Source organism: Acanthopagrus latus, chromosome 11, assembly GCF_904848185.1.
Source record: "Acanthopagrus latus isolate v.2019 chromosome 11, fAcaLat1.1, whole genome shotgun sequence".
NCBI classification, from domain to species: Eukaryota; Metazoa; Chordata; class Actinopteri; order Spariformes; family Sparidae; genus Acanthopagrus; species Acanthopagrus latus.
The window spans coordinates 2,185,835-2,205,785 of NC_051049.1; the positions used below are offsets into that span (position 1 = coordinate 2,185,835).

Consider the following 19,951-nt stretch of genomic DNA (forward strand, 5'->3'; position numbering starts at 1 on the left):
TGATGGAAGCTAATTCTATACCCTGAAAACAGATACTCTAAACTTAATACCGTCAGTCTGCATCAAAACACAACAAGTAGCCAAAACACAACGTGCAGGAAGCAGCCAGAATGTCCCTCGAAATTCAAACTATACTATGTAGTTTTTTATTGACGCCGTCTTCTCGGTCATTTCCAGCGCTCAGCGTCGACAGTGTTGCTCCCAGGTCAACCTCGAAATATCAGAGGTTTGTCGTTGGAGTATTTTTTCAGGTGGAGATATATTAAAAGCAGCTTGTTCAAAAAATAAAACTGTGGCTTAACAGAAAGTCAGAAAACAACAGCTGCTCCCAGTAGCTGTGGGACGGGTGCAAATGTTTTGCTCATCAATTATTCAAAGTGCTGAAGGGAGCGTATGAAACACGCTATCGACTCCTCATAGACTCTTTCATGCTTACTCACTCAAGTCCTGTGGCTCGTTAAAATATTTGGCCTGGATCACCATTTTATATCTGTGGTGTTTTTTTCTTACTGGTTGAAACAGGAGAAGGTCATTCCAAGTGAGGTAAAGCCGAGGCCTGCAGTGATGTAACCCATGATGTAATGAAGCCTCCTCCCTGCAGCTGATTATGACAGCACTCACTTGTGGATAGATAAGGAGACTGATTTTTAACTGAGCTGAGTCAGGCTCCATCTGCTGATGACCCGGTCTGTCCCTGGCGTTTGGGTTTTCCACAGGTCTGTTCACGGTAAACATTGACATCGTGGGATTAATACCAGCGTTTTAGGGGCGCCGTCAGTTCGACATCCAAATAAAATGGTGACTGCTTGTGTTTTCTCGTCCTGCCACACTGTGTTTGCAGGGACGTTATCGTGTTCCAGATCAGAGGCTGGTCTCAGGAGGGAACTCAGTCCTGCTGTGTAGGTCGGTGATAAGTAGTGTTGTAGGCCACCTCCTCTGATCAACGACAGTCCTCCCAGTTTGACACAGATGAATTCAAACTACAGTAGCTTTACAATAATTTACACCCGGGCTCACCAAGCCCTAGCAGCCCACATGAAGGCCCTAGTGGTCTAGTGTCCCTAATGACTCTGTAAGGACACTCCCACACAGAGTTTAAAAGCCTGCGACTCCCCTCCAGTTAGTTAGAACTGAAGAGGCCTCTTGGACGAGAGGTGAAATGCCTTCAAGAAACACAAAACACATCCTGATGACTACGATACAGCACCTAGATTTATTTATCTGAATGACCTGAATGACTGAACCTTCACCAACATCCGGGATAATAGTCCGTCTTCTGTCTGCTTGTGTCATCTGGTGTTATTCTCAGACAACACAGAAGGAATCAGGTTCATGTTTACTCACTGTCAACGGAACCTGCGAAATGATACGTAACTTGAGGAAATCAATGGTCGGTGCAGTGACAAGAAACCAAAATACAAAATCGATTGGACAGCCGCTGTGTCTAGACTTACACTGACTGAGCTGAGAGCAAACTGTTGAGTGTGGACTGGATGTGTGTAGTAGTTTTAGTAGCATGGCTAAATATATGACCTTACAACAGCTTTTAAATAGACTACAGTAAGAGGATTAACTGGAGACTCGTGGGAAGATCAGATGGATGGCGTCTGATCGTGTGATTGAATCTTTGTTCTGGAAGCCTGCATCCATTACACTTCAGCGCACATACTCATGGCACTTGAACAACAAAGCCAATGTCGAGCGGTGATTTATTAGAGAAAAAGTTCTATTTTTGACGCCCAGGCCTCTGACGCATGTTTGTTTCAGGAGCATGGGAGAGGAGGAAGAGGTGGGAGGAGGAGGGGGGGACAGCTGAGGGAGGCCTAGGTGTCGACGCTGGTGGTGGGGTGGAGACTGTAGATGCAGACATGAACCTCAAGGAAGAACGCTGGAACTGTGAAACCACACTCAGGAAACCCAGATTAAAAAAAGGCACAAATGAAACTGATTTTAAACACTTTCTCATAAACAGGATGGAAAATAGCGAGAACTGAGGTCGAAAAGAGGAAGAAAAAAAAGGGGAATTCACTCAGAATATGTCTTTGTGGTTACCCACAGCAAGAGGAAGCTTTTTTATGAAGTGGCTCCAGTGTGTGACATGCAGATGAAAACACTCTGATAATTCACATCCATGAGAAACCTGTGGAGGAACATGTATTTCAAGTACACCAGTCCAGGCTCAAAGCACGTAATAGACCGTGTGAGGGTCCGGCCTTGTGCTCGGCGGTACTGAAAAACCTTGTATAAAGAGACAGGAAAGTCCATGACGGTCAGAGGTTGGGGTTGGTCCGGTGGATTGTGTAGGTGCAGGAGAAAGTTTTTGTGCCGAGACGTTGTGTGTTTGTTATTCTAACTCGACTGTGGAGTGAGACGGTGTTCTAAGGTGGAACCAGGGGGTCCGACGCTGCTGCTGCTTCCACGTGCAGCTGATGAAACAGATCCAGTTCCATCTTAATAATTACAGCTGTCTTCACCGATGATGGAACAGCTTGTGTTTTGCTTTTGTACCTGCAACCCAAAACGTATTGTTTCTGTGGTTGAACATGCACAGCGTAGACTCTGACTGGAGCTGATACTGCTGCACTGCTTCCACTCAGATAGTCCTCATCAGGAAAGGAGGAAGTCAGCTAAAAAGTCTCAACAAGTCTCCACGGGGACGGAAGGTCAGAGAGGCAGAGGAGAGCACTGGAGATAGTCAGTGTTCAGACCCTCACCAGACTGTGATGCGTCTGTCCCTGGTACGCTGCATGGTTGATGCTATTTTTAGGAGTGACTGGCAATCAGCCCCTTAACTGATTATTATGATAAATAGATCAGAGGGTGAATGTAAAGAAGATGAAGTGGAAAGAGAGTGAAAGGCAAGCGGAGGTGATGATCCAAGAGAAAACAAACAAACAGCGAACCAACTGTGGTTTTACATTTTGACCTCATGACTTTTGTATCTCTCTATCTTTCCAGAGCTTGTAACAAAAGAGAAAAGCATCTTTCAGGGGGAGCATAGAAGAAAGAGGAGGAGGGTGAGTGGGGGGGAGGAAAGGTGGGAGTAAACAGGGAAGGATGCCGATGGGAAGGGAAGTCCCTGCAGCCTAATGGGAGTATTGTGTAAAAACAGAGCCGCTCAGCTGGTCACAAGGCTGCCAGGAGAGGCTCAGACCCCTGCTCACACACACACACACACACACACACACACACACACACACACACACACACACACACCCCTCTCACTCTCTGCATTGCTCCCTTACACACCAAAAGAGGAGGGCTTGTTCTGGAGTGTTGAGGAGGGAGAGCCCCGAGGACCGGACCGTCGTGTCCCTGGACCTGTACGTTATGTTACTGCGGACGCCGGACTGGCCGCTGGTTTAGCCGCGTGGCTCGGACCCTCCTGTCTGCGTGGATTTTCACAGAGCTTAGAGCAGCAGCAGCAGCATGGGATCAGTGATGTGTAAGTAAAGAGCGTGTTGGCGGTGTGTACAGTGTTACAGATGTGTGTGTGTGTGTGTGTGTGTGGAGTGAGCTGGAGACACAGTAACTCGTAGATGTCGTATGGAGGGTCAGCACCTGTTTGCATGGTGCCACTTGGACAAAGCATTCAACAAAAAGACGCCCAGTGTGAAGAATGTTTCAGGATCCGGGACACGTTTGAAACAAGCTGGGACAGGTGAACAGCTGAACTGGTAACAGGAGCAGGCGTCACGATTTGGTTTGTCTCAGTGGTTCACGAGCAGAGACGGGGCGAGGTACAACATGGGCTGAGGAACACCGAGTACATCTGTTTATTGCTTCCAATGGTTTTTTTTTAGGTTTCATATAGTGTCCAAACTCTCTGGGACTGACGTCATTATCTACAAGAACAACATCTTGATATAAGTGCAGCAGTATGGACATTTTAACAATGTGTGATGTGCAAAAGGAGAGACTGACACTCCTAAAGACTCTACAGTGTTGACAACGTTCAGCTGGAGGTTCTTGGCTTCGCACGGCAGTCGGAACATCATTTCACATACAGAAACATCTGCTAAGTAACACGTTTGATGATCTAATGTGAAACAAAGACAATTAGGCCTCACTGCTCTGGCTTAGATAATCTTTCGTTAGGAGATGAGATTTTTACGACAAAAACAAAGTCCAACAATTATTTCTGTTGTTGCCATTGACAAACAAAATAGCAGAGGGAGTCCAGGTAACTAGGTGACATCACACACATATGACTTCCATTAAATAGATACATTAATCAATCAATTGCACAAGTCATTGTTGATATCGGCACCCAAGTTTGTACTTGTTTTCTTTCTTTCTCCAAAACTCCAACACATTATATCTAAGAACAAAACAAACTTTAACAGCTCTGTTTGTGTGAGGATATGTCAGCCGCATGTTTGTATTTTTGTGGCTGGTTGTGCGTCCGGTGGATACGTCAGAATCACGTCCACTGCTGTCAGACAGTTTGTGAATCCTGCAGAGAGTTTTTCCTCAGTGGAAATATATATTGTTGATCTGTAGATTTGTTTATGTGTTAATATACAGTTTAAGAGTTGGATACATGTTTCTGGACATGTTGAAGATCCTGTTGTCACCATGTTTTCGGTGTGATCCACACAGTTAAATTCTACTTTATTATCATAACTAAAATGCAGTTGTATTTGAAATGACACATTTACGTGTCTCATGAACACTCATGCTTAATACAATGAATTTGAATTACTATAGTGACTATTTTGATTACATTTACATGTTCTAACTTATTCTGTTACATGAGCTCAATGTAAAGAATCACTGCAATTTCTATATTGAGTGAATGTGTATGAATTAAATAATTTAGTCTTGTTAAATTAAATAGATATAAAAATATGAACCTGTGCTTATTGAGTTATAACATATCAAGTTAACTTTTCCATAAAACATAAAGTATTTTTCAGTAATTATAATTAAATATGTTGCACTTCAGATTGACTCTTCTGCCTCTTCTAGTTACTCAGTTTATACGTATTGAATCAACATGATTCATAAACAACATTGTATTAAATGTGACGCTTTACAATGAACTTATTTAATAGAATTATTGAAAATTCTTATTTTTATTATTCTAGTACAGGTGAGGAGTTTGAGAAAGCTGCAAAAGTCGCGATGCGTCTCAGCTTTGACTGCATCAGTGTAATCCAGGTGCACCGCCGCTTAAAATACCACGTCTGCTACGAGATAGAGTGGACGGAGGTAAAAGTGTGGCGTCACTCCCTCACAGCAGATTGTAGGTGTTTGTTTGAGGTCGTCGCGGGGGCGGGCGTATGCAAATGTCCTGTAATAGGCTTTACTTTGTAATGCAGAGATTATGTGAGACAGAGAGACAGACGGGCAGAGAAGCAGGGAGGTGAGAGGCACCTTGCTGAGCAGGTACACAGCTGCAGCAGCAAAGAAAACTGGGACTACGTGACTGTGTGTGTGTGTGTGTGTGTGTGTGTGAGTGTGTATGTGTGTCAGACAGCAGAGGCATCACGGAACAATGGATCGCTCCACTGTTTCTGCTGCAGGCTTCATGTGCAGACTCAGTAGATAGAAACACACACAGGCTGGAGTCAGGTGGAGTTATGACCTGAGATGGGGGCTCTCGGCATGCTGCAGTGCCACACCCGCCCGTCTCGCTGTCCAAAATGTGGTCAGTATGGACCAGCCTATTCCACCGTGCGGATCTCCACCGCGGAGATGGAGTCTTACTTCCACTTCCAGGAGGTGTGTCGGGAGACTGAATCAGCCTACATGAGAAGTATGTACCCATCCCTCCATCTGTCATCCCACGCTTCCCTTCAACATTTGTGTAGCAGTTTATCGTCTGTAGCCTGTTTTTGTGAGGACCCCAATACAAGCAACCCTGCACAGCAAAACATATGGCCACTGACACTACTGATAGGTTGATGGATCCCTGTTATTGTCGATATCGAACTAACATGGTGAGATGCTGAACACTGATGGTGCAAACTGACTGAAATGATCAGACACTAATCGACAGCTCACACTAGACAGAGGCTACTTGGTGTTACAGCGGCTGCTCGCTCGAACTGTCTGTGAAGTGGCTTTTTCTGGTGAGCCGGCGGCTGACATGGTCGTCAGACAGGCACATGAGTCACAATTGTGCCTTCTGTTTCCTCTGCAGGCTCTCTGTGCTGTTAGTGTCTCCCTGATAGTTTGTTCACGGCTGTGCAGCATTTAAACATCTACTGAAGAGGCAACGTAAAGTTCACATTGTGGTACACGTTATACTCTGACCAAAAGCACCAATTTGCAGATAAAAAGTAAAATTAAATGTCAACACTCGCCCCCTGCAGTGTACTGTTCACTCTTCCTTTCAACATCGGTGTGTTTTTCAAAATCCCTACGTGTAACAACAAAAATGTCCAAGCTGGCAACCTGCACGCTGAAACTGGCATCTCACCTGGACGCTAACGGTAGCCTAAACATGCTAGCAGCTCTTATCTTACCTTTACTGGAAATTCTGCCATTTTAATGGGAGGGCTCGCTTGGTAGTTCCCTCCAACACTGTTTACTGTAGCAGAATCTTTGGTTTAGTGCCGCTAAAGTAGACTGTGATTGGTTCAGAGGAATGTAAACAAGCTGGAGCACCCAGCGCTTCACTTTCTCCCGCGCTGACACAGTGCTGTGGAGATACAGCAGGTCTGAGGATGAGAGGCTACAGCGGCTGATCACATTGGTTTTGCAGGTATTTGGTCATAAACCAGCGTATGCCTTACATACAGGTTTGACCTGTTGACAACCAGTGAATGCAGACGCTGACACTAATCTGGCATCTGTTCATCTGTTTTATACTGTTGGGTTACGTTTACTTGCCAATAACGACCACAGTTGTGTCTGTAATCCCAAATGTTTCCAACAAGAGCATCTACAGATTTACTCAAAGCAACGTAAGGCGTGTTTTGTTTGGTTGCTATAACTTCCAGAAGAGAGTCAGAGAGTGACGACTGAGGCTGGACGCAGTGTGAATAAAACTAAATTACCTCTGTGGTCAGTGAAGGTCTCCTGACAGAAGGGTTAAGGTTGGTTCTGTCCCGCCAGCTAAGGGCCCATGTTACGCCTGAGTTGAGGTTCTTTGGTTGAATCATGTTTTCATATTGAAAACAGTTCATGTGAGGGCAGTTGTACCTGTTTTTTTCATCCTCCTGGTGTGACTGTGACCTGTTAACAGAATCAGACAGAGAAGGAAAAGAAGCAGTCTGTCAGGGTGATCTGGGGACTCGGCGGTCAAAGTCCCAAAGGATTAACTTTTTGGTCGCAGTTGTTATTAAGGTAATGCTGAAATCCAGGCAGCCGTGAGCAATCCTGCATTCCTCAGAGGGAGAATAATGACATCATTTAAAGGGGGAAAGCTCAATATAGATTAAGATAAGTCTGGTCTCCAGAACACAGAGCACCCCCTGCTCCCATCAACGATCAAAAACTGATGTCATTATGATGTCATTATTCTATGAACCATGACTCAGTCCTATACAAACTGTCCTCTTGCTGGAAACACTAACCAGAGCATCAAATAAAGGTCTCTGCTCTGTCGCTCTTCCTGAGGTTTCCTTTTGTTTTGCCTGTTACAGTAAAAAGAGTTGTTCCTCCTCTGAATCCTGAGTTGCTTCTCTTACATGGTCTGAAATGTTTCCAACACTATTGAACCCCTGAGAATAATCCACAAGTTTAATCAAGGTAACTGTGTGTTTCGTCTGGTCATCTGGTCGCAATAACAAAAGTGAGAAACTTGTAACATTACATCCACGTTGCTCAACATTACAGAGCATAAACACACAACAATGGAGGTCACATCTCTGGATCGCTGCTGCAGTCGGGTTGATAAACAGAAGTGAAGATAAATTCACTTTATAATCCCTAGATTAAAAAGTAATCTCTGAGCTCCACTCCGGTTGGAAACAGCTCCGGGTCAGAGCAGAACCTGATGTGACACCAGTATCAGCAGACCTGACTTTTAACATGGATTTTGTGTTGAGTTTGAAATAAAATGAAATGATAAGCAGAGTTGGCATGAAGTGTATTTTTCGATCAAGGTCAAGGTTCATTTACGGCTGATATGACGCCATCATAAACCCTGTTGTTGCTCAAATTTTTGGGGGGAATTACAACAAAGACAACTACACACACATTAACACACACCCACATCACAACCTCATGCCACAGGAGGGTAATGTCATTCATCTGCAGTGTGTTTTTTTATATCTGGTGTGAAGACATTATCAGGCCCGTGCCTGCTTGTCAGCACAGCGTACGTTTCATGAGGCGATAATGATATTCACTGGAATTGTGTGTGTGTGAGGTAACCCTGTTATCAGCGGATCCTGTCATCAGACATCCTCTGATTGTCTTCATACGTTGACGCCTTCTTCCTGAGAAGCGTTAGGAAACCCCCCCCCCCCCTTCTCCTGGACCGTGAGGAACAAGAAACTAAAAACAACACAAGCTGCACAGTGTGTGTGTGTGTGTGTGTGACAGACTGAAGAGTGTGTTTTTTTATACTGTTAAAGAAGAAAAATCAGAACATTATAAATCCGTTACTGTTATTTGTTCTATCAGGGTCAAAAAGCATCTACCTGCGTGTCTGTCTGGATAAATCTCTCTGTCACGATTCCATCGCGTGAATAAAAATAACTCAAAAACATTAACCTCCGACCTCTCAGTCGGACCGCCACAGGACTATGACTGAGCCTCGGCCTCTCAGTGGGCGAGAGAGCTCCACAGTGACTCACAGAGCGAGGCAGGAGTTCATGTTTTGCTGTCCTCCTCCAGGCGGTGAGGTTTACGACCATGTGACAGTCAGCACGCAGGAGCAGCTCTGACTGTTCAACGTACGTTATCTGAGGAGTTCCTGCACCACAGTCACATTTATAAGAACAGTCTAGATAATCCATATCCATTTCTTTAATTTCTTTCAGTTTAAAAACCTGTAAACACAAACTGGAAACACAAAATACCGCCCTGAAATGCAAAAGTGCAAAATGCTAAATCACAAAATAATTACAAAATGATTGAAATGCCAAGTGATGCGATGCAAAAGTATAAATATTTACTATAATACAGACATGATAGCTACAGATATTGAAATACAACAGCGATACTTTTGCATCCCATCGTCTGCAGATAGGTGCAGCATTCAGTGCAGGTAAGGATGTGAGGAGATGTGAAGTTTTGTAGTCTACGTGAATATTTGTGGTGATACTCATAAAAACTGGCCTCTCTGTCTTACACAGCTGCGCCTCATCAGTAATCAGCCTGGTGTACATACACTCCAGCCTCACACACTCAGCCCGCCTCACCTGATCTACGGTAAATTTACCGACCTTCTGTCACTCGCTTTGAGATTCTCCACGACTCTTCTGGGTGTAATGTTGCCCGCAGCTGTCCGGCATTTTTTTTCCTCCACCTCGCAATCGAGTGAGTCTTCCATTTATCCTCCTCTGTGGCTTGTCACTGTGTGGATTTCCATCGGCTGGCTTCCTTTGTTGCGACCTCGCCGCCAGCTCTCTCCAAACTGGTACTGTAGCTGACTCTGTGCTGATCTACGTTTGTTGAGACTTGTGATATCACAGGTGTTGCAGCTGCTTGCAAACTTTCCCTGGATAAGAAGCTGCTCTGTAGTCTGGTGGTACGGCAGCAGAACAACTAGCTTATCACAGAACATTGTCTGTTGGCCTCCTGAGCTTCATCTTGCTGTTTGCTTATTTAGTCTGAACGCAACTTTACCAGGAAATGTTCTTAGCTTAAGTTTCTATGATGATTACTGTGCAACCAAATTTGTTAACGTTAGGCTGACATGTTAGTGAGGTGCATGCAGGTCACCGATGTCCCATGTTGACGCTACCTTCAGACAGACGGCAGCAGACTGTAGGTGTGAGGAGGAAGAGGAGGAGGAGGAGGAGGAAGAGGAGGAGGAGGAGGAGGAGGAGGAGGAGGAAGAGGAGGCCTTTCAGCCTCCTTTTGGAAGTCATGGTTCACTCTGAGTTGTCCAGATATAAGCAGAGGTGCAGCAGCGCTCTCTGTGAACAATGTGAATATAGTGCAGCGCAGCATGATCATCAGCCCTGCGGTCTGCTACTGGTTCAGTCATCAGATGGACTCCGTGTCCCAGTGTTCAGTGTAATCTGCTCTGTTATGTAAGCGCTTCAACACTGACTCTATTGTGAGTGTGTGTGTGTGGGAGGTCTGCTGGTACCTTCAACCAGCAAGGTAGACCGAGCTCAGGCGCCGGGTCGGTACCCAGCTGGTTTAGGCACCAAAACAACCAGGTTAAGTTTAGGGAAAGATCGGGATGTGAGTTGAAAGAAGACCATCGCGGTCATGATTACAGCAATTACTGCATACTTAAGATTCAGGAACGATCGCGGTCATGAGTCAAAAAACAATGTTAACTGTGTTGTTTTGTTCAACCGTCCACCCTCCTCCTCCTCCCAGCACTCGACAACAACGTCACCTGACTTCCTCCTTTGCTCTCATTTCTGCAAACCAGGGATCTGTTTCATTCACTTTTCCTTTCTGTAGTTCATCCCTTTCAATTTTATGGTGTGACAAAGATGTCTGGTTAGGTTTAGGCCCAAAAACAAACATCATGTTTTGGGGTAAAATACCTGGTTTTGTCACTAACAACAAAGCAGCTGGAGGCTTTATAAATATCCAGTGTTTTCTCGCTTGCAAGTGTTGAAACACCGTCTGGAACGCTGGTGTTTGGCTCGACAGCTGTCCTGTCTAGCTAAAACTTAAATAACTGGCATAACCTCCCAACATGTATAGAAAGAACAATGAAGAAACGTTGCTTCACAAGTGTACTTGTGACAGTTGGGATTCAAGACACCATTGGTTTCCTTTCTGATACCAAGTCGATACCGATACTTGGCAGTGACCTTACTGAAGTTCTTTGAATGGGGAACTCCGATTATTTAAACATCCCATGATCAGTAACACATTCAGTTCCCAATATACTGAATAGATACAGATATTCTGTCTGTCTCACCTCAGATGTTTAGATATTCACAGTTAGATATCGGTCTAAACTTTGATCCTAGAACAGAAACATTCGGGGAATTAAGTTTCCTTCAATATATATTTTGCAGATAAGATGAGCAGTTTATGACCGACATGAAACAGTAATAACAGGTTTGACAGTGTAAGAACCAAAAGTGACTCTGATGTCTCATGATGAACTTGCAGACATTCATGTGATCTTATCAACAGATAATCTGTGTTGCAAGAATGTGATCTTACCGTAAGAACGCTGGGTCGAGCTTTTCTTTCACTTCCTGAGCTCAAAGTTGTTGTTTTTGTAAACTTGTTCACAATAGAGGAGAATAACGAACACATGACACGCATCACTTTCCTGGGAATACAGCAGAGTTTATGTTCTTATAGGAAGCAGCTCCCAGAACAAATCTGACAGCTCGATAAGCATTGTATCGCAAACAATGTGAGTGTGTGTGTCCATTGTGTGTCTGTATGTCAGTTGCTATGGTCCAGTGTGTGTGTCGGTGTGTTGTGTATGTGTGTGTGTTTACATATGATTCTATCACTGTGTGACGTTCATTCAGATGCGATGAGGAGCGCTGAGTGGAAAGAACAGAGCGGCGCTGCAGCATGTGTTTCCTCCAGTCCACACACACACACACACACACACACACACACACACACACACACACACACACACACACACACACACTTCATATAAACATTCCTGGGATTATTAAACCCTTGTATCTGCCTCTTTGTTCGTTTGAGTGGATTCAACATCTGATGGACTTCATCACTCAAAATCAAACAGGAACCCTGAATGCTAAACTTCCCCTGCTGTTGTTTCCTCTTTCTGCTCCGGGTTTTTTTTTTTTTTGTCTCGGTGTTTCTTGGTTTCATGTATTTGCTTCTCTACTTGTTCCTTCCAAGCTGATTTACAGCATATGAGTTGAGCAACTGACGTCCAAAAAAAGACAAAACAAGGAAAACCACAGAAGTAAGCAACACTGCTGCTCTGGGTGACTGGTGCCGTGTGTCTTCACCTCTCGTACGCTGCTGCACCAAATATGGATTAATGTGCAGCTAAAGATCAGATGTTCGAGTAATATTTGCTAAAACCTACAGCTGTCAAAGGAATGACTGGTCATCATCATCATCATCGTCATCATCAGTGATCCCTGTCAGTCCGAGCTAGAACCACAAACTGTGTGACGAGGAAGTCGACGTTCACTTCCTCTAACACTCCAATAAACTGGCAGCTTGGTTGCTGCTGGTGTTTCTTGGTTGTCTGGTGTCTCTGGAGTTTTGCGAAGGCCCTGCTGACACGGCTGACGGGATGTGACATGTCTTTGTTGATGTCAGTTCTACGGTGTTGATGCTTCATCCAGATCGTCAAGTCTGATGTTGTCAGTGTCTTATTGACACCCGTGGGAAAGTTGAGCCAGCGAATTTTGCGTCTTCCTGATATCCCGGGGGCCGTTTCCCAGGAGTCTGTCTGCTTGAGATCTTCTTCTGAATGGGCAAAGAAAGTATTAAGTAACGGCTCGTGATTCACTCGCACGATGAGCACCGACGTTGACTTCAGTCTCCACCAGCTCTCCCCCTCAGCAGGAGGCAGACGGCGGTTCAGAACTGATTTCAGCTGCTAGCTTATTGTTAGCGTAGAGACTCGACCCAGTGAAGAGACGCGTCGGCCCATCATGTGGTCTATAAAGTTCACCTTCACAGGCTGTTCACATTTGGCAGGCCTCGTAAAAAACACACACACACACACACACACACACACACACACACACACACACACACACACACTACATTTCTCTCTCTCTCCTCCTCACTCCCTCCATCCCTCCACTCACAGCGTCTCTGTGCCCTCCCTCTCTGACTTCTGATTGGCTGAGAGCTGCTCAGAGGAGAGCTCTTTCACTCTCGCTGGAGCTGGAAAAACTGACCACAGACGCATGTAACAACACACACACACAGACACACAGACACACACACAGTTGAGGGCTGTGCGCCGGCTGGTGTTTCTCTGTGTGTGTGTGATCTGGAGGAAGGAGAGCGGAGACGTGATTTGTTTGTCTGGATGTCTGGAGCAGCTTGAGTTTGATGATGATGATGATGATGAGGAGGATCATGACGGTGATGAAGAAGCAGCTGTGGATGTTACGCTGTCCCCACATGTTTTGGATGCCATGAGAGAAACTGGAAGGATTTAACTTTTTTGTTTGTTTTTTTTTGTTTTTTTTTAACGGCTGTGAATGTTTTCCTGAGGTGGCGGGATGAAGAGTGTCAGACACGTCATAGGTAACGTTCACACCTTCACGTCTCACCTCAGACGTGACGAGCTCAGTCGTCCAGTGTGTCTTTCTGTCGCACGTTGTGTAAAGCTGCAGATTTACAGTGTAAATGATCATGTGCTGTGTGATACACACACACACACACAATGACTTGTTCTCATGGGCTGTGTTTAGACACAACAGCAGACTGTCGAGGACACACACACACACACACACACACACACACACACACACAGCTGTTGCCAGCCACGCTTCTCTGCCTGGTGTCATCTTTTTCCACTTCACCAAGTCTTTTCCCTTCTCAGTCTGCTGGTAAAGTGATTTAGTTCAGCAAGTATTTCCTTTAACTTGCAGTCGGCTTGTGGACGACTTCTGGTTTAGTCTTCTGTTATGTTGAGGCTCCGCTCGAGGTTACTGCGGATCTAAAAGGGATCTTTCTCTGAAACTCTGTTCAGTGCATTCATAACACCACATATGGAGGCTGAACATGAAGCTCACACTGTGTTTCAGTTATATAAAGTGAAGTAGCTTTTCTGGTGCTCAGCCTCAGGACTCAGTCTCTGGATTATGAGTGTTGTTCATTATAAACACTGATTTTCCTGCCGTGACGGTGATAAACTCACTGTGTGGTCAGCGAGACAACAGTGATTCATGCAAGCGATTCAGCAAACGTATCGTTAGTGCAAATAACAGGCTGAATGTCAGCAGCAGGACGCTGAACAGGGAGGTTGGAGGAATTTCCCAGAGCTTTCATGGAGACAAGAGAAACATGAAGGGAAAAGAACAGAATGAACTGAAGTTGCTGGTGGTTTCAGCAGACGCACAGTTTGGATGCTAGCTAGCGTACAGATGCACAGCTGAAACAGAAGAAAGCCATTCTGACCATTTTACATGACTTCCATTTAACATTATGTGTCAAGAAATGAACAAACAATCAGTTTCTGTTCCAGTCAAGGTTTCAAACTACATTTTTATGTGTGCCCAGACACAGCAGGAAGTAACTGTGCACTTGAAATGTTGTTGAATGCAGCAGAATAAGTGTAGCTGAACATACGATTAGCTCATAATGGTTTAAAAGTCCAAAGTTTCCAGGTGTTTTGACCTGAGAGAACTCAAGTTGACTATTTGACTCTGAATATGAAAAATGTGACATCGTAAACTATTAAATTCAACATAAATGCTGACATGACATGTACAGCCGAGATATTTATCATGTTTTTATAGAAATAGTAAAAATATTGTTTTGACTTTGTCACCAGAGTTTCATCTCAGAGGCCTGTGTGTGTGGCGGGTACAGCAGAGAGTGTATTGTGCTGTGTTTAATGCATCCAGATGGCTCGGTATATTTAGTGTCACTGTATGTAAACACGTATGTTCTCTCCTGCTCAGAATGTCATACAGTTTAATCTCGTCCCTGTTTTAACAGACGGCCGTCACAGACCACAGCAGCTGCAGCCGAACAGATGAACCCGGGCCGAGTGCAGTAAATAGACTTACTGCCGTCCGTCTTGGTTTCTGGTTGGATTTTATAGTTACTGCACTTTTTTTTTTTACATCACTTTCTACTCTCAGATAGAGCAAAGCTGAAGTTTGTGTTGGATTTGTGTGTATTTCACAGCTGGAATGGACAAATTCAGACACTGTAGCCTGTAACTTCTTTTTGAAGATGCTGAAAAAAATGCTGAAAAAGCTCAAACAAAATAACAAAAACAAGATTTTTTTTTTGTTTTATCTCAGTAAAATAGCTAACACAGTTGAGTAGAAGCATGAAATGGCATGTTGTCTTTGTGCCACTGTGTTTATAATCCAAGATGATCTCAGCCAAAATCACGCTGTGTTTGTGATTAGGTTAAATCCCAAACGTTGAGCTCCATCTGTCTGTGAACACCGGCAGCAGCGGCGGCGGTGACGGTGTGTGAAAGCACGCTGCTTAATCCTTTTTATATTTAGAGCAGTCGGGTGAAGGTGACAACTCAGGTGTGTGTGCACGGGGTGTGTTCGTGTGTGTGTGTGTGTGTGTGTGTTGGCACCATCAGTGTGTTGCCATGGGAACATGGAGTTTAGACACCTGACATGTTGCTGCTCAGTCAGCTGTCGGCGCCTCGAGACGCCTCCTGCAGCAGAACCCGTGTTTACTACTGTTTCTTCATTCTGCCGCATAGAAGAAGACGATTTATTTGCTGTTATATTTTCAATAAATGAATCTTAGAGTTCTCTTCTGTGCGACCCGCCCAAAACAACATTTTCTAATTTATCTATGCTGTGCTGAATCTCACGTTCAGCTTCAGCATACCTTTCCTTATCTTTCTGCAGTCGTTGTTCATCCTTAAGAGGTTTTTTTTTTTATTTTTTTATCTACTCCCTTTGTCAAACTGAGGAATGTCCTGGCCTTTCAACAGTTTCTCTCTCCAGGGTTTGAAGTTTTCCTCCTGCGACCATAATTGTGGTCCGACTGAACAGGAGTAAAGCCGCCCAACATAGAATAAAAAAACAAAAAAACAAAAACAAATGACAAGCTGACTAGCTCGCAGCAAATTGTATCCGTGCTCAACAACTACAGCGACCTCACCATGTCACTCCCTCCAAACCTAATCTCTTCAATCAAGAAGCCCACAGGTTCCATTAGTGTGTTCTGACTCTGTAACACGACCTGACATCTGCTTATGTGAGTGCTTCCTGCACTTTAGCCCTCCTGCCTCTTCAGACGGCCGCTCAGTTTCTAAAAACAGCTTGGATCCAGAGGTGAAGTTTCCTTGAAGTGGTCGTACATCACGTCTGTCTGCACCGCTCCGTTTCTTACTCTGATGTTCCAACAATGCAGAACATCCTCCTCGTCGAGGCGGCTGGCTCTGGTTGCGTAACCCTGCCGATACGTTCCTAGACAGCTACATAACACGATCCTCCGACCTGCTGCTGTTTTTTGAGGGTCACAGTGTTTATTCACCCTTGAAAACTAACTGTAGTATTTACTATTTTCATTTATTGTGTCCCTCTGTACAGTAGTCTTCTGCTGCTATTAGTTTTTTTTTAATTTAAGACATTCAGCGAGGTCTTCTTCAGTCTTCACCCACATTGTTGTGAATCATAGGATGAAGCTTGACTTGACTGGTCTGACTTCATGTTCCACCTGAAGCCTTTTCAGATTTCCCTGTTTTATCTCCTTTATTGATTTCCACGTGTTCTGCATGAAGATGTTTAAAACTAACCTGAATGAGGATGAAATCATTTAATCGCGCGGCTCCTCTAGACTTTCCAAACGTTTTCGGACCGAATGGCTCCAGTCAGACTCGCTTCTTGCCGGTTGTGATGCTCAGAAGAATTTATCCACCGTTTTACAGACGCTTCTTTTCACAACAGCTCTGTTGTTACGGCTGTTTCCTGTGCATTTGAAACATGACATACATCCGATAAAAGTGACAATGAGGTCTTTTAAGAAACCTGTGTAGACCCACTAATGTCGGTGGATAAATGGTTTCAGCTGCATGTTGCTTGGTTTCATTCAGAGTGAGGAAGGAAGGTGGTGATGATGACTAAATATATAAAAGTTGAGATGTTTTCAGACAAAATAACATAGAGTCAGGGTTTCTGTTTCTGTTGTATTTTGTGTTTCAGTATGGAACACATGTGCTGTGCTGGGTGAGTTTGTATTGGCGTGTGATCAGGCTGTAAAAGAAGCTGTATGTTAATATCCTCGGTCAGCAGACTCACATATACGAACAGAGGTACATTGATTTTTCTCCTCCATTAAAGTCCGGACTCACTACCAGCTATTGTTGCTCTCCTCCTCCTCCTCCTCCTCCTCCTGTCTGCTTCCTCCCCCACCAGCACACAACCTAGACAAGCATGTTTGAGAGTATTAAAGTACAGTCGGTGTTAATGCATGTCTTTATTCTGAACGACAAAGAGCGGGTTTGTTCGCCGCACGCTGCGCTCCGAGCTTCAAACTGCAGGGGAACTATAATCACCGTGAGCAGCAGAGCAATAATACATGGTTACACACACACACACACACACACACACACACACTCTGTTCTAGTTTCTTATATGCGTCAGTCTGAAATGGATGGTTACAGAAGAAGCTCCATGTGATGGCAGGACACGAACAAAGAGTATTTTCTAAATGAGGGAGAGCGGCTCTTCAATCACTTGACTCTGAAGCTCAGCAGTCTCAGAACTTACATAACATAAATCATATGATGTAAAAAAAAAAAAAAAACATCTTCTGTTCAGGCTGATCCACAGGTCAAAGGTGAAGCTCTAAAATGGAGTTGAGCAGAGAAATCTAAAGTAAATCTAACAGTGAGACTTATGCTTGCTTGGCTAATGTTCCAGGTATTAGACACACTCGCAGGTTTTTCCAGGGAAATGGACAAATGGCTTTTCTTTGGCAGGTGATCATGATGTAAGTCGCAATTAATGGACTTTTATCATGTCTTCCACAGTTTCTTGTGGGCAGATTCTAGATGTTTTGAATTTAACGACCTTGTCTTCTGGCAGGAACAACATGACAGTTTTATCCTCCCTCCTTGTAAGGTTGGAAGAGAAGATACAACGTTTGTGTGTTCGGTCCGTTTAGTTTTGTGGTGAACGCTCCATGAAACAGTTATTTTATTGTTTTAATAATGACTCTGAAAGGATGTGATCAACTGAATAAGAGCTGCTTCTACTTGTGGAGAATCTTAAAGACATGAAATCATGAGAAATGAGTTGTTATTGTACTGATCAGAGATCAGATCTCGTCCTGTTCTGCTTGACATGAACCGATCGCCCAGCTGACTTTCCTCTAGTCTTCATGACTGCTGTATTTATATTCTTTGCATGTTTTCATGTCCCAGCTGTGTCAGTCTGTGTCTGATCAGTGTGTGTCCCTCCTTACAGATGAGATCATGCAGCAGGAGATCAGGCCCCTGCTGGCCGTCGACATCATAGAGCAGCTTCATCGCCAGTTTGCCTTGCTCTCAGGTACGTAACCCGCCGCCGCCGCCATCGTCCTGCTGCTCACACGCAGAGATTCCAACAAAGAGTTTATGACGCTTTAAATGAAACCACGTTGAGTTCCACAGACGTAAGGGTAACGTTTAAAAGCAGCCTGTCTATCGTGTGCTGCATCAAACCTGGACGTGCGTGCTGGAATTTATTGACATTTGTTTTTAAACTTCTGAAAATCTAATTTCCAGAAAAACAAACTTCACATTTTTATCTTTTTGTTGATAATCTGCAGCGTGTTTCTGTTTTTTTGTTTTTTTTATTGGAAGCATGTGTTGTCTTGTGCATCAGCTCGAACCAGAAATCAAAAGCACATTTGAATAAGGCCAAACACTTCATGTGAATTAATGTTTACTGGTCTGCTCCTTTTTCCTTGAGATTGTTTTTTTTTATGACAAATCTGCCAAGAAGAAAGTTGGAAAACACAGAAGAGACAGAAGAAAGGTCATCGTGCATCTGTGCAGCCGCAGGCCCAGATTTCAGTTTTCAGTCCTCTGTGGATTTATCTCAAAAACAACCAAGTAAACACACAACTATTAAAGTCCTGTCGCTCCTCTCTGCAGACAGAAGACTTCAGACAGCTGAGTCTGTTCTGCTGCTGTTGAGCCACGCACGTATTGAACACTCTCATGTTCCCACTACTTTTCTCTAAATGGTCGATTTTGTCCATCCTGTCACTTTCAAAATAACTATTGCCAAGAAAACCTGCATTTGAATCCGGCTGCTGCTGATTCTGGTGTGAAATTATGACAAACATACATGAACACAGAACATAACATGGACACGCAGGAGACTAAACTCACTAAACTTCTAGGCTGCTGCTTCTAGTTTCTGTTGGGAGGTGACATCAACACTCGTCACAGAGGAAAACAAATGAATGTTTAAAACAGATGCTTGGAGAGGAAATCTGCAGAGAGCCCATAAGCTGAGTGATTGATTTGCATCACGATCGGTTGGACACGACTGGTTTAATCTCACATACCGTCGTGTTTCGCTGGAGGTCGATCAGCTCCCAGCACGACAGCGAGGGAGCACATCTCCCAAAATGTCGGGAATCTAACCCACATTTTTGACGCTTGGTCCAGAGCTCGGGGGGCCCACGGGCATTTTTGTGTGATCCTAAATTCCTCCCGTTACCAACTACCTCCTGAGAGAAGTAAAGCAGCGTCCAACCACAGACACCACAGCTGCTGTCACGCCCATACGGAGACACAAGGCCGCTAGATTTCACAGTCAAACAGACGACCGGTACGTTTGTAAGACTTTCAGTTAGTTCAGCTTCTTCACAGTCGACTTACTCACTGCCGTCCAGCTGGTGGAAAGTCACATCATTTTATTTTTAAAGTGTTTACGTAGGATCATTGCTGCCCTCAGACTTTTCCAGATGTGTTGTTACCGGCGGCACGGCAGCCTGTGTGGTTCTGCGGGGATGCCTCTCATTCCTTCTCTCCGTCCTTTCACAACAGCCCGAATAACAACTGAATCCAAAAAATATCCCTCTCTCAGCATTACTACCTTCAGAGTTACATAAGTTTAACACAGGCCTGTTTTATGGCTCTCACCACGTGTCTGTGTGTGTGTGTGTGTGTGTGTGTGTGACTTCTCAGTAGGATGTGTGTTAACACTCTGGATGGATATTATAGTCTTTATTTATTCAACATTTT

General features: G+C 44.3%; 1 protein-coding gene across 7 annotated transcripts in view; it reads left to right on the top strand.

The window, feature by feature from the left end:
* The window catches only part of mcf2l2 (MCF.2 cell line derived transforming sequence-like 2), a 99,424-nt gene that overhangs the window by 8,354 nt on the left and 71,119 nt on the right, over positions 1-19,951 (top strand). For 5 of the 7 annotated variants that reach the window (XM_037114318.1, XM_037114319.1, XM_037114323.1 and 2 more), the window contains exon 2: positions 18,180-18,263. In XM_037114318.1, coding sequence (XP_036970213.1) covers positions 18,180-18,263 — 84 coding nt within the window. Of the gene's footprint in view, positions 1-3,127; positions 3,446-12,983; positions 13,309-18,179; positions 18,264-19,951 lie in introns of those variants that run through there. The other 2 variants (XM_037114321.1, XM_037114320.1) reach the window with 2 other exon arrangements.